The sequence below is a fragment of the Magallana gigas genome, chromosome 6 (genome assembly GCF_963853765.1).
Source record: "Magallana gigas chromosome 6, xbMagGiga1.1, whole genome shotgun sequence".
Taxonomy (NCBI): domain Eukaryota; kingdom Metazoa; phylum Mollusca; class Bivalvia; order Ostreida; family Ostreidae; genus Magallana; species Magallana gigas.
In genome coordinates this window covers 51,995,042-52,020,259 of record NC_088858.1, presented here as the reverse complement: position 1 = coordinate 52,020,259, position 25,218 = coordinate 51,995,042, and the positions used below count along the sequence as shown (strand labels likewise).

The 25,218-nt window shown below is 35.3% G+C and overlaps 2 protein-coding genes across 4 annotated transcripts; one reads left to right on the top strand and one right to left on the bottom strand.

Annotated features, from left to right (window-relative positions):
* The first annotated feature begins 1,172 nt into the window (after positions 1 to 1,172).
* Positions 1,173 to 12,238, top strand: LOC105327626 (uncharacterized). Of its 3 annotated transcripts, none has more exons than XM_011428208.4 (4): positions 1,173 to 1,431; positions 3,219 to 3,300; positions 10,345 to 10,576; positions 11,629 to 12,238. In XM_011428208.4, the coding sequence occupies exons 1-4, from the start codon at positions 1,420 to 1,422 to the stop codon at positions 11,888 to 11,890; spliced, it is 588 nt and encodes a 195-aa protein (XP_011426510.3). In that variant the 5' UTR covers positions 1,173 to 1,419; the 3' UTR covers positions 11,891 to 12,238. The 3 variants fall into 3 exon arrangements, with proteins under 3 accessions (XP_011426510.3, XP_011426509.3, XP_011426511.3); XM_011428207.4 differs by lacking the exon at positions 1,173 to 1,431 and adding an exon at positions 1,438 to 1,616; XM_011428209.4 differs by lacking the exons at positions 1,173 to 1,431; positions 3,219 to 3,300 and adding an exon at positions 2,891 to 3,177.
* Positions 12,239 to 13,685: 1,447 nt separating this feature from the next.
* LOC105327625 (ubiquitin-conjugating enzyme E2 Q2) lies at positions 13,686 to 24,489 on the bottom strand. Its single transcript, XM_066088662.1, has 12 exons — positions 24,175 to 24,489; positions 23,813 to 23,917; positions 23,461 to 23,562; positions 23,054 to 23,142; positions 22,162 to 22,258; positions 21,354 to 21,438; positions 20,246 to 20,306; positions 18,318 to 18,408; positions 17,191 to 17,298; positions 15,962 to 16,057; positions 15,017 to 15,083; positions 13,686 to 14,281 (listed from the first exon to the last, which is right to left on the bottom strand). Exons 1-12 carry the CDS (start codon positions 24,334 to 24,336, stop codon positions 14,250 to 14,252), a joined length of 1,095 nt encoding a protein of 364 aa, XP_065944734.1. The 5' UTR covers positions 24,337 to 24,489; the 3' UTR covers positions 13,686 to 14,249.
* Positions 24,490 to 25,218: the final 729 nt, after the last annotated feature.

Here is a 25,218-nt window from a genome sequence, read left to right as displayed (position 1 = left end):
CGATTATATAGGAATAACGTGAATTCTACAGCGAACCGTACGCGCATAATTTTCGCGCATGTAACATTTTTTAATGTTACCCGTTACCAAGTGCGTTGCTAACTCTGAGGGTAATAGTAAATATTATTAACTGCGTCTTAACCAATCAGATTTCAGTATTTAACATGAAAGTATAACAAATCTTGTTTAACTCATTTATAGCTTCAAGCATTATTCAACATTGTGCAGTCAAACAGTTTTTCCTCTCACTGTCTCGTAATTTGATACAGCAGTTGTTTGGTTTTAAGTTTGTTTTTAATTTTCAATAACAAAAAAAATGCTAATTATTAAAACCTGTTATGCAACGTACATTACAAATTTTGTGTTTTGTAACTCTAAGAGAAGTAACTCTAATATGCTGTCACTCCCCAGTGGATATGGAATACCTCACTAACAAACAAAAAATGGTCCAAAACAACAAAAAAAACATCCACTACAAACACTCTTATTTTATGCAACAAATAAGAAATAATACTAAAAATAAAATGAAAATAGGGTTAGTAAGTATAAAAAATATTTCCATATTTTAACTTTAAAAATTATTGTGAATTGTTTTTAAATCTAAACTTACCTTTTTATTTAGGTAGCTTTTTAGTAATTCTATTCTAAAGTGAAATGTACCTCATGTACTATGTACAGATTATTCAGTATTTATTTCCCCAGAGTGCATTTTACGAAAGAAGGCATTGCTTTAGAGTAGTCTAACTTAATAAATGCTACCTGTTATCTTGTTATCATAAGCTAGAGTTTGTTTTAATTCAATTGCAATATACTGAAAGTACATGTATATGGATTATGATAGTTGCAAAAATAGATTTGAATAGATTTTGTGTAAAGAATGTAAATATCTACGACTTTGTCCCATGATAATTGTAAAACGCTTTCCCGGAATTCTGTGAGCCTCCTCTTTGACAGACAGACAGACGGACGGACAGACAAACAGGAGGTCTCTGGCATCGAATGACGCCCTTGGAAAATCCTAATTTCACCGTTAATCCTGTAAGTATAAATCCCCAACAGACAATGCACCGGTGTCCACCACTGCATTTAATCTGGCGCAGTACTGGATTAGATTATCAGGCCTATTAGAGACTCTGCATAGTCCGAACGAATCCCATGCACAGGCATTTAAACCGATCCATTCCAGGCGTGCAATTACCCATTGTTATATTCTTTGTGTTTTAAAAACCGAGTAACATTTGTAGATCGTCGCCCCCCAACTTGACTATAAACCTGTGTAATGAAAAGGGAGATGAAATCAGTTTAAGGCAAATTGATTAACAATGGCAGCGGAATAGAGAAATAATATTTATCGCCTGTAACAATATGGAAGTAAAGTAATTGTTGTGCCTTTGGTGGTTATTTGGATTCCATTAAACAATGAGTGTGGAGGTAAGATTGGAATACTCAGGTACAAAGTGGTAGTAATGAAAGATTCCGCCAGTAAAAGAAATCGTTATCTCTGAATTTGTCACTTAATGGGGATTTAATGCAAATTAATAGTGTGGATTAAAGACAGTGCCTGACAAAATTATTCTTAGATCGATCTTTTCAAAATGGACAAACTTTCACTGAAGGTAAATCAAAACCAAATTTATTCTCTCTCTCTCTTTCTCTCTCTCTCTCTCTCTCTCTCTCTCTCTCTCTCTCTCTCTGATTCCAAATGCTAGACATGCACAATTTTTTTATAAATAAGTTAATAAAAGGCATACCAACAAAATAGTCAATGGAATTACTGCATAGACCGCGATAGATCGTAACATTAGATAGCTATGTATGTATATTTCTATAGTATTGACTGCCAAAAACATTTAATTCCCATTCCGTCCAACAAGCGCATGTAAAGTGTGCATTTATAAAATCTTCTTCTAAACTGCTGAACAAATTATAAAACTTAGCAACTGCTAATTAGTAATTATATGTATCGTTTTGATATCAGATAATTGGAATCTATATATTGTTCATTTATCTTTTAAAAAATACAGTGTAAGCATTTTCAAACCCTAACAGTATTGACATGTTTAAATATGATTGACAAATCATATATCTTCCCGAATTATGATATAGCCTAAGAAAACAGTTAAACATCAGCATGAGCCTGATCACGGCGAAATGTAGATGGCAATATATGCATTGAAGTCTATGATTTGCAATTGCATAATCTACGATTATATTCGCCTTTTCAAATACAATCTTACAAATATCAGCACTAAAACAACATTTGAGGATAGAGGGGGGGGGGGGGGGGTGGAGGTGCAAGTGTTTTATCAAGTCCAAGAGTCGGACCGTATAATTTCCGTATGCCTTCGATTCTTGTTTGTGTTTTAAGCTACATACTTATTACAGGTACCAGCCCCTAACTTCCAGTGGGTTACAGTGGTAAGGGGGGGGGGGGGGTGATTGTACACATTTAAAAAAAGATTAATTTACATGATATTGTGCAACTTAAATGTAATATTAAATGGAATCTCATTTCAAGTATTGGCAAAACGGTTCATGCAAAAAACGGTACTTTTAAATTCAACAGTACTAGCGAAGAATTAGTTCGTCTCATATACTAGTATAATACGACAATTGAATTACATACTTGTATTTTTCATGAATACAGGTCGTCTGGTAAGTAATCTACATGTTTATTTGTATACATAACGGCATTTAAACCAATAAATCTTCAGGTGGCTCAGGTAACTTTAATTTACATTATCATTCTAAAAATCAATTTAATTAAGGGTTGATAGTAACGTACTATAAAAGCTTCAAACGGCACTGATGTGTACTCGTGCTCGTATTTAAAGGTCCCCCCAAAAGCTGAGCAGGTTCAACATTTGTTGGTGCATTGTTTTCCCCACACAACAAGTGCGCGTTTTACGAGACCAGAGCCCGTCACTGCAAGGATTTTCTCACGTTGGTTCCCTTGTATTAATTTTTCACGACTTATCAATACCTCCGATTGACAGATCGCTATTGATTTTTCTACACAAAAAAACATCAATCAAAACAGAGATTACATAGAGAACCGCCGAACCCCGAGCCGATAAGCCGGGGGTGATAGCACTCTGGTCGACGCTCCGACATCTGTGAGCCAAGCTTCATCGTGTTATTAGCGGGGGAATATGTCACCGGAGTATCGACAATATTGTAAGTACTTTCAGTACTTTGATTTTTTTCTTTTTTTCAAGGATTCACTGGAGAAAATACGACAAGCTAATCACGAGGAGTTCCTGACCAAGTCTTACCGCCCTAACGACAGACTCAGGCACAGTATGTACACCGATACACTTACATAGTACTGACAAATCATTGTCTACTACAATGTACAGAACCTTGACAGCAAGTACATGCTAACTAAGTACTAACAAATATATACTTACAAAGTACTGACATTGTACACGGTATGCTTGCAAAGAATCGACAAAGACTTGCTAAAAAGTATGCTTACAAGGTCAAGCTAAATGTACACCTAAAATACCCTGACACATGTATGCTTACAAATGTATGCTTACAATGTATTAACAAATATATGCTTACAATGTACTGAACAATGTATACTTACAAGATCCTGGCAAATGTAATAATAACTATGCTTACAACGACTTAGGTCATGACAAATCTATGCTTACAAGTCCTGACAAATATAATTATGCTTAAAATGTTCTGACAAATGTATGCATTAGATGTACTAAAATGTATGTGTACAAGTCCTGACACGTGTATGCATTCAGTGTCCTAGCAAATGTATACTTGCAATGTGTACTAGCAAATGTATGCTTACAAGGTCCTGAAAAATGTTTTCTTACAATGTACTAACAAATGTACTGTATGCTTTAACGATATATACTGGTAAATGTATGCTTACAAGGCACTGACAAAATGTACGCCTAAAATGAACTGACAAATTTATGCCTAGGATGTAACGACAAATGTATGCTTAGGATGTAATAACAGATGTATGCCTAGGATGTAATGACAAATGTATGCTTAGGATGTAACGATAAATGTATATTTAGGATGTACTGACAATGTATGCCTAAGATGTACTGGCAAATGTATGCCTAGGATGTAATGATAAATGTATGCTTAGGATGTAATGACAGATGTATGCCTAGGATGTAATGACAAATGTATGCCTAGGATGTAACGCCAAATGTATGCTTAGGATGTAATGACATATGTATGCCTAGGATGTACTGGCAAATGTATGCTTAGGATGTAACGACAAATGTATATATGCTTAGGATGTAATGACAGATGTATGCCTAGGATGTTCTGGCGACTGTATGCTTAGGATGTAACGACAAATGTATGCCTAGGATGTAATGACAAATGTATGCCTAGGATGTAACGACAAATGTATGCTTAGGATGTACTGGCAAATGTATGTTTATAAAATATCGACGCGGTATATGTATATTGCTTGCAAACTTGGACTCCATGCTTATTTGTTAATTACCGTTGCCACAAAGTCAAAACTGTAAGTACTAATAAATTATTGTACAGACATTGAAACTTAAAAACAGTAACGTATGCTAACAGAGTACCGACAAACCCAGATACGGTACACCAGAAGTTGATACTGGATGATATACTAGGGATACACGTGCCGCAATTCTGGTCTCTCTGTACCAGACAACTGTTTACAGCCCCTGCTGCTCTATGCAATAGATGGCTGCTCTATACAATAGATTGCTGCTCTATACAATAGATTGCTGCTCTATACAATAGATTGCTGCACTATACAATAGATTGCTGCTCTATACAATAGATGGCTGCTCTATACAATAGATTGCTGCTCTATACAATAGACTGCTGCTCTATACAATAGATTGATGCTCTATACAATAGATTGATGCTCTATACAATAGACTGCTGCTCTATACAATAGATTGCTGCACTATACAATAGATTGCTGCTCTATACAATAGATGGCTGCTCTATACAATAGATTGCTGCTCTATACAATAGACTGCTGCTCTATATATACAATAGATTGCTGCTCTATACAATAGATGGCTGCTCTATACAATAGACTGCTGCTCTATACAATAGATTGATGCTCTATACAATAGATGGCTGCTCTATATATACAATAGATTGCTGCTCTATACAATAGATTGCTGCTCTATACAATAGATGGCTGCTCTATATATACAATAGACTGCTGCTCTATACAATAGATGGCTGCTCTATACAATAGATTGCTGCTCTATACAATAGATGGCTGCTCTATACAATAGATTGATGCTCTATACAATAGATGGCTGCTCTATACAATAGATGGCTGCTCTATACAATAGACTGCTGCTCTATACAATAGATTGCTGCTCTATACAATAGATTGCTGCTCTATACAATAGATGGCTGCTCTATATATACAATAGACTGCTGCTCTATATATACAATAGACTGCTGCTCTATACAATAGATTGCTGCTCTATACAATAGATGGCTGCTCTATACAATAGATGGCTGCTCTATACAATAGATTGCTGCTCTATACAATAGATGGCTGCTCTATACAATAGATTGCTGCTCTATACAATAGATTGCTGCTCTATACAATAGATTGCTCCTCTATACAATAGATTGCTGCTCTATACAATAGATGGCTGCTCTATATATACAATAGACTGCTGCTCTATATATACAATAGACTGCTGCTCTATACAATAGATTGCTGCTCTATACAATAGACTGCTGCTCTATATATACAATAGATTGCTGCTCTATACAATAGATGGCTGCTCTATACAATAGACTGCTGCTCTATACAATAGATTGATGCTCTATACAATAGATGGCTGCTCTATACAATAGATTGATGCTCTATACAATAGATGGCTGCTCTATATATACAATAGACTGCTGCTCTATACAATAGATGGCTGCTCTATACAATAGATTGCTGCTCTATACAATAGATGGCTGCTCTATACAATAGATTGATGCTCTATACAATAGATGGCTGCTCTATACAATAGATGGCTGCTCTATACAATAGACTGCTGCTCTATACAATAGATTGCTGCTCTATACAATAGATAGCTGCTCTATACAATAGATTGCTGCTCTATACAATAGATAGCTGCTCTATACAATAGATGGCTGCTCTATTCAATAGATGGCTGCTCTATACAATAGATTGCTGCTCTATACAATAGATTGATGCTCTATACAATAGATGGCTGCTCTATATATACAATAGATTGCTGCTCTATACAATAGACTGCTGCTCTATACAATAGACTGCTGCTCTATACAATAGATTGCTGCTCTATACAATAGATGGCTGCTCTATACAATAGACTGCTGCTCTATACAATAGATGGCTGCTCTATACAATAGACTGCTGCTCTATACAATAGACTGCTGCTCTATACAATAGATTGCTGCTCTATACAATAGATAGCTGCTCTATACAATAGATTGCTGCTCTATACAATAGATAGCTGCTCTATACAATAGATGGCTGCTCTATTCAATAGATGGCTGCTCTATACAATAGATTGCTGCTCTATACAATAGATTGATGCTCTATACAATAGATGGCTGCTCTATATATACAATAGATTGCTGCTCTATACAATAGACTGCTGCTCTATACAATAGATTGATGCTCTATACAATAGATGGCTGCTCTATATATACAATAGATTGCTGCTCTATACAATAGACTGCTGCTCTATACAATAGATTGATGCTCTATACAATAGATGGCTGCTCTATATATACAATAGACTGCTGCTCTATATATACAATAGATTGCTGCTCTATACAATAGATGGCTGCTCTATACAATAGATGGCTGCTCTATACAATAGATTGCTGCACTATACAATAGATGGCTGCTCTATACAATAGACTGCTGCTCTATACAATAGACTGCTGCTCTATACAATAGATTGCTGCTCTATACAATAGATGGCTGCTCTATACAATTGATTGCTGCTCTATACAATAGATGGCTGATCTATACAATAGACTGCTGCTCTATACAATAGATTGCTGCTCTATACAATAAATTGCTGCTCTATACAATAGATTGCTGCTCTATACAATAGATTGCTGCCCTATACAATAGACTGCTGCTCTATACAAAAGATGACTGCTCTATACAATAGATGGCTGCTCTATACAATAGATTGCTGCTCTATACAATTGATTGCTGCTCTATACAATAGATTGATGCTCTATACAATAGATGGCTGATCTATACAATAGACTGCTGCTCTATACAATAGATGGCTGCTCTATACAATAGATGGCTGCTCTATACAATAGATTGCTGCTCTATACAATAGATTGCTGCTCTATACAATAGATAGCTGCTCTATACAATAGATAGCTGCTCTATACAATAGATTGCTGCTCTATACAATAGATGGCTGCTCTATACAATAGATAGCTGCTCTATACAATAGATGGCTGCTCTATACAATAGACTGCTGCTCTATACAATAGATTGATGCTCTATACAATAGATGGCTGCTCTATATATACAATAGACTGCTGCTCTATACAATAGATTGATGCTCTATACAATAGATGGCTGCTCTATATATACAATAGATTGCTGCTCTATACAATAGATGGCTGCTCTATATATACAATAGATTGCTGCTCTATACAATAGACTGCTGCTCTATACAATAGATTGATGCTCTATACAATAGATGGCTGCTCTATACAATAGATAGCTGCTCTATACAATAGATGGCTGCTCTATACAATAGATTGCTGCTCTATACAATAGATGGCTGCTCTATACAATAGATGGCTGCTCTATACAATAGACTGCTGCTCTATACAAAAGATTGCTCCTCTATACGATGGATTGATGCTCTATACAATAGATTGCTGCTCTATACAATAGATGGCTGCTCTATACAATAGATTGCTGCTCTATACAATAGATTGCTCCTCTATACGATGGATTGATGCTCTATACAATAGATTGCTGCTCTATACAATAGATGGCTGCTCTATATATATACAATCGATAGCTGCTCTATACAATAGATGGCTGCTCTATACAATAGATGGCTGCTCTATACAATAGATTGCTGCTCTATACAATAGATTGCTGCTCTATACAATAGATTGCTCCTCTATACGATGGATTGATGCTCTATACAATAGATTGCTGCTCTATACAATAGATGGCTGCTCTATACAATAGACTGCTGCTCTATACAATAGATGGCTGCTCTATACAATAGACTGCTGCTCTATACAATAGACTGCTGCTCTATACAAAAGATTGCTCCTCTATACGATGGATTGATGCTCTATACAATAGATGGCTGATCTATACAATAGACTGCTGCTCTATACAAAAGATGACTGCTCTATACAATAGATGGCTGCTCTATACAATAGATGGCTGCTCTATACAATAGACTGCTGCTCTATACAATAGACTGCTGCTCTATACAAAAGATGACTGCTCTATACAATAGATGGCTGCTCTATACAATAGATGGCTGCTCTATACAATAGACTGCTGCCCTATACAATAGACTGCTGCTCTATACAAAAGATGACTGCTCTATACAATAGATGGCTGCTCTATACAATAGATGGCTGCTCTATATATATACAATAGATTGCTGCTCTATACAATAGATGGCTGCTCTATATATATACAATAGATGGCTGCTCTATACAATAGATGGCTGCTCTATACAATAGATGGCTGCTCTATACAATAGATTGCTGCTCTATACAATAGATAGCTGCTCTATACAATAGATGGCTGCTCTATACAATAGATGGCTGCTCTATACAATAGATGGCTGCTCTATACAATAGATGGCTGCTCTATATATATACAATAGATGGCTGCTCTATACAATAGATAGCTGCTCTATACAATAGATGGCTGCTCTATACAATAGATAGCTGCTCTATACAATAGATGGCTGCTCTATACAATAGATGGCTGCTCTATACAATAGATTGCTGCTCTATACAATAGATGGCTGCTCTATACAATAGATAGCTGCTCTATACAATAGATTGATGCTCTATACAATAGATGGCTGCTCTATACAATAGACTGCTGCTCTATACAATAGATTGCTGCTCTATACAATAGATTGATGCTCTATACAATAGATTGATGCTCTATACAATAGATGGCTGCTCTATACAATAGATTGATGCTCTATACAATAGATGGCTGCTCTATACAATAGATGGCTGCTCTATACAATAGATGGCTGCTCTATACAATAGATGGCTGCTCTATACAATAGATGGCTGCTCTATACAATAGATTGATGCTCTATACAATAGATGGCTGCTCTATACAATAGATGGCTGCTCTATACAATAGATGGCTGCTCTATACAATAGATGGCTGCTCTATACAATAGATGGCTGCTCTATACAATAGATGGCTGCTCTATACAATAGACTGATGCTCTATACAATAGATGGCTGCTCTATACAATAGATTGATGCTCTATACAATAGATGGCTGCTCTATACAATAGATGGCTGCTCTATACAATTGATTGCTGCTCTATACAATAGATGGCTGCTCTATATATACAATAGATTGCTGCTCTATACAATAGATGGCTGCTCTATACAATAGATGGCTGCTCTATACAAAAGATGACTGCTCTATACAATAGATTGCTGCTCTATACAATAGATTGCTGCTCTATACAATAGATTGCTGCTCTATACAATAGATGGCTGCTCTATACAATAGATGGCTGCTCTATACAATAGATGGCTGCTCTATACAATAGATGGCTGCTCTATACAATAGATTGCTGCTCTATACAATAGATTGATGCTCTATACAATAGATGGCTGCTCTATACAATAGATTGCTGCTCTATACAATAGACTGCTGCTCTATACAATAGATGGCTGCTCTATACAATAGATTGCTCCTCTATACGATGGATTGATGCTCTATACAATAGATTGCTGCTCTATACAATAGATTGCTGCTCTTTACAGCAGATCTCAATATGTAACATTATTTCTTTTGTACAACTAGTTACCTATTCAATCAACTTTAAAAAAACAATGAACACCTACCCTACATATGTATAATGAATAGAAAATATTTGACATACATTGATGCTTACAGTGCATACTAAAGTATACCTTGTTCGACTTAGTACGTACAATGGGATCCTTATTTATACCGGTACAAATGATCTTGGTCAACCTATGTTATCATAACTAACCCGATATGTAAATATACTTTTAGTTTTCTTTCCATCCTATTAGTTTATCATCGAAATCGTAACAAAACTAACTATTAATACAGGTGCTTTATTTTAGTGACGTCAGCATTACGTGAGCGTTGGCTCCACTCGGCCCCCCGGCCTGACATGGGAAAGACGGTCTCACCCCACCGCCTCCCTCTCCACATCATACGGAGAAACCTCCAGAACAGGGACACGTGTAGTGCGCATGCGTCCTTACGGAATTGGATGAGCGAGGAGGAACAAGAGAAAAAGCATAAATGGAGGAAAGATTTCGAACACAAGTGGAAAAACGAGATTGTTAAAAGGTTCTAATTTTAACGTCATTTTGGGGTCATATAAATTCAAATAATAATAATTACAATAGTTTAAATTTTCGTGAATTGCATATAATTGGCGGTGTTAATGATTTCTGTGAAATCGAATACAACTGTTGCACACATTAACAATCTTTATAGCAAAATATTCTGGATTACATAGAATTCTTTTATTTTTACTGGTATTACAGGCACGTAGCATCGGGTGGGGGGGGGGCACTTTTTTCCGCAGCAGACATTTTTCTAAATTTTAACAAAAAAGAAATGGAGTGAAATTAACCGCGTTAAATTGAAGTTATAGGTACTGCATCCACACCACCCTTTTTTAAGTTTCTGCTTGTCACGATTTCTCGAATGAGCCCCCCCCCCCCCCCCCCCTCACCCACTTTCAAAAACAATGCTACCTGCCTGTATGGGTGTTTGCTTGACTTTATGAAATGAACGTCTAGAAACCCACGCAAGATTAATTCCGCAAAGAAAATATATACATAGGCGTCGGAAGCAAATTGAAAGTGGGGGGGGGGCTAGACTAATCCTCAGAAATATTGAGAAAAAAGTAATTCCCAAAATCATGGAAATCCTAATCCGGGGGGGGGGGGGGGGGGGGGAGTATACCTATACTTCCAAAAAAAAAAAATTACTTACCCAAATTTTTTTTCCAAAATCATAAAATTCCTAATCCGTGGAGGGGGGGGGGGGGGGCTAGTATGCTTCTGAATCTAACTTCTCAATCTTTCAAGGTAAATTTAGGAACAATAATCTTTCCTGCGAGAAAAAGTGGGGGGGCTGAACCCTCTATCATGCTATGTTTCTAATGGTTAGGTATAACTTTGCAAAAAAAGTGGGGGGGGGGGGGGGCTAAGCCCCCCCTAGCCCCCCCGGTTCCGACGCCTATGATATATATACCCTTTTTACTCAATTAGATTTATATGTGGTAATTTAGTGAAGATAACTTTAAATAATCAGTGATTTTTCATGTTATTTCGGTATACAGTTAAGATAAATTGCCACGCTTTAATGTAGACCTATTCTGTTCCCTCCAGAAACGCCGTGTACCAGGACCGCCTGCCGTACTGCCGCCGTGTTCACGTCCCGCCGGCCCCCGTCCGTCAACTGTCCGCCAGCTCTAACGTGGACACCCAGCCCTTCTTCTACACCAGTCACTCCCCCCGGCCTCGCTCTTTAAAGGAGAGGGAGAGGGTCAGCCGACACTTCATCAACCCCGAGTGGAGGTCCGAGGACATCTCCTGGGTCCGCTTCGATCAGCCCAACACCCGGAACATCGACAGACTCAGCCTGTTCTGAACTTGTTGCTGTAATTGCTAACTATTTATTTAAATTGTTTACCATTAATTCAACTATGAACTGATTTATTTTAATTGTGAACTATATTAATTTTCATTCTGAATTGATTTCCTTCAGCTGTGAAATATTTATTTTGTGAACTGTTTTATTTTTGGACAGCTTGTGCCAAGATACTATAGTGATGTCCATTTATTTTAAATAATATTTTATTATCAAAGTAACACAAAGGATTGCACAACCTATATAAGTCCTCTCCAAAATTCAAAGTCAGACATGCTTAAGTTACTTTCATTGATATTGATGTCATGTGTCAACAGAACGGGGATCGAATAAAGTCCGTTCTAGAAATCTTGAGCTTTCTTTCATGGATATTATAGAGGCCCATGGGCCACATTGCTGACCGGATTTATACTGTCGTTCTCAACGATTGCTGTATCTACGGACTCGTACTGGGGGTTGCACCAATTGAATTAATAATTTACGCTTTGTAGGGTATACATTTTGACCACTGCATAGTAATATCACAATAGCACTGTAGACATTAAAAAATATCATGAATATTTCTGTGTAGAACTCACAACACCTTTTTTGAGCCATTTTAATTCTAGCGGTTAAGATCACAATTAAAACATAGCACTATAAAAGGAACACAAGTATTGACTATTCTAGTGAAGTTGTTCTTTGGAGGACATGCACTACTTCGACAGCTTTTTATTCTTTATATCCATTTTAAAAAGGAAGTGATCGTTTATCTCATTAACAATTTTTATTCCCCTTTGAATGGACAGACCAAATACCCAATATGTGAACCGCTGTTCTCTCATAATTTCTGAAATATCCCCAACACATGGCTTAGTCTCCCTATTTCAACAGCAACTCCAAGTCCTGTACCTGAAACTAATAGCCTTATTTGTTGTCTGGCATCTGTTATAAACATTACAAGTGTCTCTTTCTCTGTACACAAGGAAACAATAGAGAGGTTAAATACTTGAAACATGCATGTACAAGTACTTTGCACCTACCCATGCATACGTGAACGGTACTTGTATGTACTTTTAGGTTACAAGTATGCATAACGTATCACGTTTTTTGTTACTATAAAGTGTACTTCTGATCTTGTAAATAACATGTTAAATGTAAATCTTTATATATATCCATGCATTGAAGATTGCATTTGTAATGTTTAATGTGCATCATCACTTCAAGTACTAGTAAATATTTATTTTCTTAATTCATTATCACAAATAATTCGAACATAGAGTTCTTCTCATTTAGATAGCCAAAGCATGTCCTGTAAAAAAAAATACAAACCTCTACAACATAATATATTTCAATGAAAAACAATGTTTCTATATATAAGTATTTGCATTATATTTTCAGACTTTAGAAAACACAAATACATTTGTTAAAACAAAGGGCACTGCTAAGCGGAGCATCCCCTCGCGACATGAGTTATTGTGTGGGGGATGCATTATTTAGGACTATATACATGTAGTTAGGTAAATGAGGAGACCATATTCTACTAACCCTCCGTTACTACAAAAACTACTTTTTCTTTACCTGTACTAAATCTAAATCAATTTGTTGATTTGACTTGCTTACTTTCACTTTGATGCTAAATCCCCTTGGGAACAAGTTGTGCGAGGGGATAATAAACATACCTACAATCGGGAGAGGGGATTTCATTGGTCCTATTTTTAGAAAATTGTGAATCTGACAGGTGAACAGAAACACTCGCTTGTGTTACAGGAAGTTACAGCTCATGTCATGTGTACTAATAACAAGTGAACCAAGCTTAATATCGTCTAATGTTTATTTAACAGAGTTGGTTAATTGCATACAGAACCAACGGAGAGAAGCCAGACGTCTCTAATTGATACAGTAACATTACATCAAGAGAATCCACATTCATCACACAGCTGGTGTATGAGTTTTAACATTGGAAATAATACATTATAGCTCAAGACAAAACATGTAGTAAAACTTGCATATCTTGAAGACAACTTAAAACAAAATCTGCTCTTATTCTTGCTTATTCTCTCTCAAATTAGCATGAACACCCCTCTTTCTCGCTCTCTCTTTCTCTCAATTCATTGAAATACATTAAGTAGAGCAACACTACCATCAGGAAGTCAAGTAATAGTCTTATCCACTTGAACAAGTATTTTCATCGTCTTTTATACACAAACCACCTGCGGTATTGGACACCAGTAAAAGAGTTGACGCCTTACACCACCCAAGGTATTTGACACCAGTGGTAGCATTAATGTCTCCCCGAGTCCCAACAATGAACAGAGATGACAGAAGATTGGATGAAGATGATCACAATGTGTAAAGGAAGAGAATCTTTGGTCTGGGGTTATCCATCCTCCTTAGGGGGTGTGAACCAACCTGGGAACAAATCAAGGAGTGACTTCAAACGCATGTGTTCACAAAGTAGTTCATAATAAGCCAAAAAAAAAATTATAACACTGTGATTTACTTCACAAGAAAAACTTGCCGTAACGTTTAGTCCTAATTTTAAATCACTTATGTGCTTTACATTGTACAGTAAAACAAGGTTATAGCGAACATGCCTATTATATAAATAGTACCTGTTTATTTTATTATACTGAATGTCTTAATTTTAAAGAAAATTTTACTGCTTTTATATAGAAATGAAGTGAATTCTCCGGCGAACCGTACGCGCATAACTTACGCTCATGTAACAATTCGTTGTGTTACCTATTGCCAAGTGTGTTGCTAACTCTAAGGGTAATAGAACGGATTATCAACTGCGTCTAAACCAATCAGATTTCAGTATTTAACATGAAAGAATAATAAAATGAATTGATGCTAACACCAAACTGATTTTCATTTCTTGTGACTTCATTATATGTTGTAAACTTGAGGGAAACAATGAATTTCGCTTATAATGAAGCATCACCAGTTCCCGGCACTTCGTTATAACCGTGTTTTACTGTATGATAAATCAATTATATCTTCAGCTTATGATACAATATTCATTTTTGAAATTAAGTAGTGCAATTTATTTTTTGCACTTAATAAAGTCTGAATTTTAAGTACAATCATCACAATCGGCAACAAAATGAATTGTTAATAAGGAAAACCCATGTATAAACTCACCATTTTTTTCATGTATATGCACCAGAGATTTGAAAGACTGTTGGGCCCTTGCTAAGCTATACTGATTCTGAAAAATAAGACAACTCTTTTATGTAAAAATTTAATAAGGCAAAACTGATCTTATTAAATCACAAATACATTTCTCAACATTGCTTATTCGATTAAGCTATATATGTATACCCAGAAATACTCATTACGTTTATTTTGTAACTATCATAACAAAAGAGAATTCTGGTGATGAATTGGATTACTTCAGACCTAAATACAATATTAATGTAAATAAATAACCTAATGAAGACACTGAACAAGATCCTGGGTCTGATCTTGATATACACTATACCAGCCGACCTTTGAACTACTGAACTTTGATCCTGATAATATTATTACATCCTTACTGACACCTGGATTTGCCTTTTGTTGCTTTATAAATAGTGCCTGTTTGAGAAGGTAACATTTAAAATTGACACCCTTGAGAAACCACTGTCAACCGACATGAAGCAAAGGTTGAAAATGGTTTTAAGGTGTGTCAGTTTCAACTGTTACCTTCCTAAACAGGCACCATTTTTTAAAGAGAACTTTGAGAATGAGGTGAATTCTACAGCGATCCGACGAACAAAATTTAACCCATGTAACATTTTGTTTTCCGTTGCCAAGTGTCTTGCTAATGCTGAGGGTATTGTATAGAATATAAATTTCAATATTTAATAACATGACAGTATAACAAACATTTCTACATCCTTTCCTTGATGTACACTAAAACATCCTTCCCTTGATATTCACTATTACATCCTTCATGACCCTGCCCTTTATATACACTATTACAGCCTACCTTTGAAGCACTGAACTTGATTCTGGCCTTGCCCTTGATATACACTATTACAGCCTACCTTTGATGCACTGAACTTGATTCTGGCCTTGCCCTTGATACACACTATTACAGCCTACCTTTGATGCACTGAACTGGATCCTGGCCTTTCCCTTGACCAGTGTGGCGCTGATCTGTAGGATCACTGACTCCATCCCATAGGCACTGCTCCATCCCTACAACACACAGCGTCAGCATGAAGCATTACATGGATAATATGGAGGGGTGACACACAGCACCAGCATGAAGTATTATATTGAAACTGCTGACCGGTCAATTCACATTTATTGTATGATTGTATGACCCATCTTTTTTAATCCTAAATAATACAATTATTAACAAGAGCACTGCTAAGTGGAGCATCCTCTTATGAAAGGAAATGTTTTTTAATGTAAATCAAGCTAAATAAAATTTAAGTTGTATATAGAAATACTGAATAATATCAAATGTATCCAAAAATAACTTACCGACAACTTTACAAATGAATCAGGTTTGACTTATTACAATGCTTAAGAATAATGCAAAGCTTAAGAAATCTGAGTGTAAAGGTTTTCTCCACTAACACAGTAACACACCCTATCAGTTTCTGTTGTTGTTCTATATCCACTATTTAGGGACTAAAAACAAAACTAACAAGCAATGTAGATTTATCATTATAAAGAAAGTTCAGACTTATCAAACCTTGATACTCTCACTGATCAAGGATTAATAGTCTATGAGGTCTTTTAAATAATTAATCAGATAATGAATTACTTTCTGATGTGTATCTCTTCCTAATCAATTATCGTAAGTCATCAGACTGCAGAAGTTAGTCATTAGATTTCAAATTCAAATATTATTAATTTTTTAAACTTTGTCTTTTGTACAATGTATAACAATGTATATTAATCATTAAAAAGACAATTTGATAAATTTTCACCATGTAAAAATATCACTTACTTTTTTAAAAATAAAACGGCTACTACAAATTTAATTTTGCCATAATTTCTTGTTAAATTTCTTTGAAAGTTGTAAAACTTATTTCCTTCAATATTTTGTATGTGTTGACAGAGTGCACTGAATAGTCCCTTTGTAGACACAGTAAACTGATCACCTCCAATGCATATCTATAATAAACTATCATACACATACAAGTCAATGACTGGACAGTTAACCATGGGTAGACCCTACCATCATCATATTGGAGTTTGACACATACTGCCAAAAGTCCCAGCTCTTGTAGAAACAGTTCTAACAAAAATTTACCTGTAAAACTTTGATAATCATTACCATTTATTCTTTGGATATACACTGTATATCCATCGCTTACCTGGCGAGTTAATAACTCCATACATATAGCCCCTCCATGTAGGACATATCCCCCGTTCAGGACTGGATTGACAACCCGTACAAATGGAGGCTCAAAGGGGAAGTTATCCTGAAAACAGGGAATCAAGATTAGCATCTTCAGAAAAATAAAACAATGGTTACACTGTTTGTAACATGTAAATTTTTCGAAAATATTTAATTCTGCTTTTAAAGGGCATGGTCAGCATTTTGGTAAAAAATTATTTCTCCATTATTAATGTTTACGATCCTTCAGTTAGGCATTTGTAATGGTCAACCAAGATTTCAGGGTCAGTTGTGTTACAAGCGAGATACAGAGCTCACAATACTTTGTCATATGTTAACAAAGCTTTGTTTCTGTATTGAATGTTAATGTATACATTCGACTTTTAGATACAAGATAAATGCTGGGAACTATTTATCTATGCTTAAATTGAATTAGAACTGACATAAATTAGCTTGGAAAAGAATTTTTACCAGTATATTGAACCAATGTAAACAAAAAAGGATTCGTACCTTGTTTATATGAAAAAAAGTTGTTAGGTCTTTACCTTGCTTATAACTCTTCGACTGACACTCAAATTTTGATTCATTATTAGAAATGGATTTCCAAGGCATTAAAAACATAAAAAATGAAATTTGAACAAAAGCAGTGAAAAAAAAGGTGACAATGCCCCTTAAAAGTAAAGTTCGATTTATATTGTATAAAATATTGCCTTAGTTACATAAATTTCAGTATATGTATACTTAAATTTATACTTATATACCACATTCATATTAGAATGATCTGCACTGGGGCCTATCTTTATATAAACCACTTCATGGTTAATAAGCCAAAGCTGATTCCACATAGTTTAAACCAGTTGTATATTGGGTGGGCTGTGGTTACTGAGTAATTATCTGGATCATTATTGGTGACTTTCAATTTTCTGGTATATGATGAGTGACCATCTATTATCTGGTACATCATAGGTTGCTACTGATTATCTGATATGCAATAGATTGCTATTGTATGGTATATAGTATGTGGCAACTGAATAATTATCTGGTGTATAATGGAGGCTATTGAGTCCCACGCTGACCACTATGAATTGGTTTCTGGCCACTGACCTTGAAGGTGAAGTTGAGGAGGATGTGGTCCTTGCCATGTTCTTTTTTGTACTGTTGTAGGTCCTGATGGAGGGAGCTGTCCGAATCCACCCTGGAACACACAGACACAGTGAACATATACAATGAACTCACTGCATACAATACTTAATGTATTACAGAGTCAACCCTGGAACACACAGACTCAGTGAACATATACAACGAACTCACTGCATACAATACTTAATGTATTACAGAGTCAACCCTGGAACACACAGACTCAGAGAACTTACTGCATACAATACTTAATGTATTACAGAGTCAACCCTGGAACATACCATAGGCGTCGGAACCGGGGGGGCTAGGGGGGGCTTAGCCCCCCCCCACTTTTTTTTGCAAAGTTATACCTAACCATTAGAAACATAGCATGATAGAGGGTTCAGCCCCCCCCCCTTTTTCTCGCAGGAAAGATTATTGTTCCAAAATTCATTGTGAAAGATTGAGAAGTTAGATTCAGAAGCATTCTAGCCCCCCCCCCCCCCCCCCCCCCCCCCCCCCGCCCCCACGGATTAGGATTTCCATGATTTTGGGAATTACTTTTTTCTCAATATTTCTAGGATTAGTCTAGCCCCCCCCCCCCTTTCAATTTGCTTCCGACGCCTATGCATACAGACACAGTGAACTCACTACATACAATACTAAACGCATTATAGAGTCAACCCTAGAAACCACTAACACAAGAAACAGGCCTCTCAATTCTCCTTAATTGGGGCCGATATTCGGCCCCATTCCCAATGTGAAAAAGGCATCTTTTATCCCAAAAATGAATGTTTTTTTCCCAATTTGAGATTGCCTAAAATTAATAATGTAATTTAAGAGAAAATTATTCTAATTCCTAATATATATCATGTATGTTCAGCAGTCATTAAAGCTCTGTACAGATGTGCAACACTACCGCGTTGTAGTTCTTGTGATTGGTAACTTAGCCAGAATTTCCTCAGACAGAGACAGTGTAATTTTAATAAAAACGATGTTTATTACTTTTAATCCTGATATTACAGATAGTTGATAAGCTGTTAATTATTTATCTAAACAGACCTTCTACAAAACGGTAGTAATTGGGTCAAAGGGTTGGACTAATACCCCAAATACAGAGCAGTACAAAGACTGATTTTATAAATATTGTCATTGAGCTAACACAATCAAGAAACAATTATCTGTAAAAGGTATAAATTCAAAAATAGTTTAAATCTTACATTAATATACAAATAAGATAACTTTTTTAAAATTCTAAAAACCTGTTTCATTTTTTTTTCTTTGTCATTTGGCATATAATAATTACACAAAAACCTTTTGGGAAATTTTACATCTTCTTTTTAAACTTGTAATACACATTGTGGATAAACTACCAAAAATGGGTGTGAGAGGCCTGAGAAATCAGCAATATGATATGACTTTGACTCAGAAACTTTGTTTAAGGACACTGCACACCCTTTGACAAAGGACAATATGTAGTTAAAGTATGAACCAGAATAGACCAAGGAGAGAAAATATATATGAAATGGACAAGGATTTTACACATTATTCTTCTCTGACCTTACTCTTAGATCTAGAAACTTTTTTCAAAGCACTGCATACCATTTACTCAATGGCACACTGTAGGTGAATTATTAACTAGATTGGGAAAAGAGGAAAGATATATGCTCCAGACAAGTGACGCCGAACAGACGGACTGATCACTAAAAGCACCCACAGAGCAGGGCCCCAATAATATATTCATTGCGGTGTTTCTATAATTTACTCTACGACATTCCCATCTTGATAAAAAATAAATGTCATCCACATGTGCTACTGAAGACAGAATATTGCATATTAAATCAATTTCAGATTAATACATGTATAAAGATTTGGAAACGGATTTCTTGAATAATTACACAAAAGGTCAGACTTACTTTTTTAACTTGACACTCCACTCATACAAGCTGTCATTGACTAGATCAACTGAATATATACCTGTAAAAAGAAAGCAAGTTACATTCACACATCAACCATCTTCATCAGAACTCTTTAATTAAACATTAAACATTTTTAAGATTTGTTCATGTTAAGAATAACTCCCTGTCAGTCAAAACTTCACTATTTTATGCATGGAAGTCAGAATTTGAAATAAATTTGATTCTCTTTGTCATAGCTTACCAGGTTTTATGCTGTTTAGCTTTGTCAAAGCTTTATATTCATCAAAAATAACTCCATGTAATAATTTACCAATTATCTCTCCCCCCCCCCCCCTTGTAATAGCATACCCATTTTAACTGTAATAACTTACCTACTTAATACCCCCCCCCCCACCCAGTAATAACTTATCCATTTTATAGTTCCCTGTAATAACATACCTATTTTATAACTCCCTGCAATAACTTACCCATTCTATAGCTCCCTGTAATAACTTACCCATTCTATAGCTCCCTGTAATAACTTACCCATTCTATAGCTCCCTGTAATAACTTACCCATTCTATAGCTCCCTGTAATAACTTACCCATTTTATAACTCCCTGTACTAACTTATCCATTCTATAGTTCCCTGTAATAATTTACCCATTCTGTAACTCCCTGTACTAACTTACCTATTTCATAGCTCTATGTAATAACTTACCTATTTTATAGCTCTATGTAATAACTTACCCATTCTATAGCTCTATGTAATAACTTACCTATTTTATAGCTCTATGTAATAACTTACCCATTCTATAGCTCCCTGTACTAACTTACCCATTTTATAGCTCCCTGTAATAACATACCTATTTTATAACTCCCTGCAATAACTTACCCATTCTGTAACTCCCTGTAATAACTTATCCATTTTATAGTTCCCTGTAATAACTTACCCATTCTGTAGCTCCCTGTACTAACTTATCCATTTCATAGCTCTATGTAATAACTTACCTATTTTATAGCTCTATGTAATAACTTACCCATTTTATAGCTCTATGTAATAACTTACCCATTTTATAGCCCTACGTAATAATTTACCCATTCTATAGCTCCCTGTACTAACTTACCCATTTTATAGCTGTCTGAGCGGTAGACATCCCTCAGCTCCTTCATCAGTCTGTCTGTGGCTTGAACAGAACCTGTGACAGAGCCCTACAAAACAGTGGCCATACTATGAACACATGATTAAAGGAAAACAAAGCTCTCGTCAATTAAAACATAATATGCCATTCTCAACACTTGAACAAAGAACGGTGGCCAGATTTATGTTATTATAAACAAAATTTACAATTCCTTGCTGTGATAAAATGAAAATTACTTTTTGTGTTAATATCTGAATTTGATAAAAACATGTTAGCTGTAATGTGTTTTATTACAAAAATGTTCAACACCCTGCACAGACAAAGAACTCTGAAATCAAATTAAGATTTTAATCTTACTTCATATGACAGTCTCATCAGACACATCTATCTACAGACTGTTGTAACAGTAAGTTACCTCACCTTGGTATTATCTTTATTCTGGAGTTTGCCTGGAGATAATCCTAGTGTAGTGTTTATTTTGAGGTTGGGTCTTTCCTTAAGATAGTCTTGTCTCTGTTCTTACTTTGACATAATTTTGTTTGATTCTTACCGGCAATACCTGGAGAAAATCCTGTCTGGTTTTCAGCTTGAGATAATCTTTTCTAGTTCTTATCTTGAGATGGTGTTTCAATCTTACTGTAAGATGCTCTTGTGTGGTTCTTACGTTCAGATAATTCTGTTTCATACCTTGAGATAATTCTAAATGTTTCTTACCTTGAGATAATTCTGTTTCTTACCTTGAGATAATTCTGTTTCTTACCTTGAGATAATCCTGTCTATATCTGTTTCTTACCTTAAGATAATCCTGTCTCTGGTTCTGTTTTAACCTCTCTAGCACCAAGACTTGTTCTGTGTCGATTCCTTCAACATCTTTCATCTTCTGTTCACTCCTGTTTTCATATTATGAAACATCATGTATCAGAACAATATGTTAGGATTTCATATTATTATTCCATTTTTAATAAAAACATATTACAATTTTTTTTTTACCCTTTCCATGATTTGCTTTAAAGCATTAATTTCTCAAACATTATCAATACAAATGCACTGTATACTGTGGAATTATTAGACTTTGTGGTGGTTCAATTTTTGTGGAATTCGTGGGTACCTCTCAGCCACGAATTAACATCCTCCACAAATTAATAAATTAGGGTTATAAAGTCATATTTCCTTTGGTAGGTATTAAAAAATACACAAAATTACATCCCCAAGAACTTATAAAATTTCAGCAATCCACTAAATTTGACCCCAACAAATATTAATAATTCTTCAGTAATCATTGTCTACATTATTTCATTCACCCACAGGTAAATCAGCTGACTTTTTGATCACCTTGACATATTTGATGATGTATGCATGCTGTGACATAATTCACTGAAGGTGACATCCTGCCCATTGAAAACACATTTTTTCCTTAGTGATTGATTAAATTAACCTTTTAAACTTGTGTACTTTAAACTTTTTTCAAGAAGTTTAAAGTAATTTTTTAGGATATGCTGTCAAACAACAATGATATTATTTCAAAAACAAATATGAAATATATTACCATTATACATCTTCTCTTACAGATTTTTTCCCTACTAACACACCAATATTCATCCTACGATACAACATAAGCCTGCCATATTGACTCCCCCTAAATGATTTGTGCACGCATCACTATCATCATCAATTCACAGACTCACGTTGATAAATCCTCCTCCATGTCATAGTGGTCTTCATCTTCCTCCTCCTCTTCATCCGAGCTTTCCTTTCTGAGCTGCATCATCAGACCCTGAGAATGGAAGAACAACAGCTGTGTCACTGGGCATTTATACAACAACAAATAATTACAATGTTAAAACTCATTTCCTTGGAGCATATTATTTTCTATGCTTTCACAATTTTAAACTCAGCTCTGGTTAATTTTTTATAATGCATGTCATTGAGAATTTTTTTTTCAGCATGACTTCTAGCTATAGATGATTTTCAATTCTTTCTTATGGACTTTTCTCTATTCCTGAGTATACTCTGAGTGTGCCTTTTTCATTGGGACACACATGCACATGATTTTTTCCATAGGTTTTTATTCTGAGACATCACAAGAACTTACCCTGTCTCGAAGAAACTTGTCCAGTTGATTTATGGAATCTGTGGCTGACATATCAAACAAATCACAAAGCTCTGTCACTAGAATACGCACTTGGTGAAGAATCTAAAATACGGTCAAATAATGTTTACTTTTATAATAATCTTTATTGGAAGAACTTAGAAGCCAATGTTTATCATCTAAGGAAAATATAATATTTTCTTACTAAACTTCGAAAAATAAGTTAACTTTCTATTTTCAATGTTTATTGCTTTATTTTGGGTAAGGTTATTTCTCCATTTTTTATCACATTATGAGTGTCAATTGTCCATTACATTAATTCCTGTAAATGTTTAAGTCATGAAATTTGTCTTACATTATTTTTGTCTGGAGGGGCCTCACTAAGGCGAGATATAACATTGCTGACTATGGTGTCGTCATCTTCACTGAACCATATAGGAGCAGACTGGGGGTAGGTTTCCTATTCAAAGATGGAAATAAAACGTAGTACCGACTGATATAGTTTAAATTTAACACAGATAATACAACACAATAAGTCGTTAGAGATGGGGTCAATTATCACGATATGAAATTCACTTCCTTTTTTATTCCCAACGTTCACTTTACAGCTGGTGATGACATAATCTTTGAATCAGCTGCGTGATACCGAGTGGACGTAGAAACAATAGACTTATCTAAGAGAAAATCGTGAAACTAGTATTTCAACCGACCACTTACCATTATATTAGCGTGGACATCATATTTTCGCCCATCTCTGCTTACAAAACGACACGTTAACTCGTCAACCGAAGCTGACAAAATCTGGAAAACTTTGTGGTCTTTTGGAAAAACACTTTCCAAGAATTTAATGTCTTGTTTCAAATTGGCTAAACACGCCATCCTAACATAAGATGTTAAAACCTCAAAAATAAATAAAATTCCTCCAAAGTGTTATCTATACATCATTGCTTCCAGATGTACACAAAGATTTCTTTTTTCCCCCAATGTTGTGATCCATGAAACATGGCGGCAAGTGCGTAGCGCATGCGCGAAGAAGTGTTTTCCCCGTTTACAAAAATTAAGAGGCGGATCTACGTATTTATGCCCTGCTAAACGAGATATTTTGTAAAATTACGAATTAGGAGAAAAATCATTTTTTTTATGTTAGCGGTTTGCAAGGGTGGGGTTGCAGTTGATATATATGTTAAGTTTTCTGATCATTTTTTTTCTCCAACAAATGTCCTCAAAAGTGGGAGAGGTGGCAGTTTGTTTTAGAGACAATTTTCTAAATGTCAAATAAACTGTTTCAAAAAAGTTGTTTATTAGAAGCTTTGATCTTTTACTAGAGGCTTTGATCTTTTACTACTATAGTGATCTATAAGTTTGTGATCTATATACATGTATGTTTGTGATCTTTAAGTTCGTGATCTATAAGTTAAATTTGTGATCTATAAGATTGTGATGTGTACGTTTGTGATCTGTAAATTTGTTACCCGTAAGGTATAATTCTGAAAAAATTGTCAGTAAGAAAATTTATAAGCGACTTAATGTAATAAAAAGTGACATATTGATAAACGATGGTTTAAGATAATTGAGAATTAAAGAATAATCTAAAACAGTTTTAATTAAAGTTAAACATCAGACCAAAAAAGATGTGTAAAGGTTTTCAAGGGTTTGTTGATCAGTATAATTCAGGCTTTAATTTACATGATGAAGAGAATAGTAGTACATTGGAAAATACTGGTGCAGTTTTTGTATTACTTGGAGTAAGAAATTTAATTA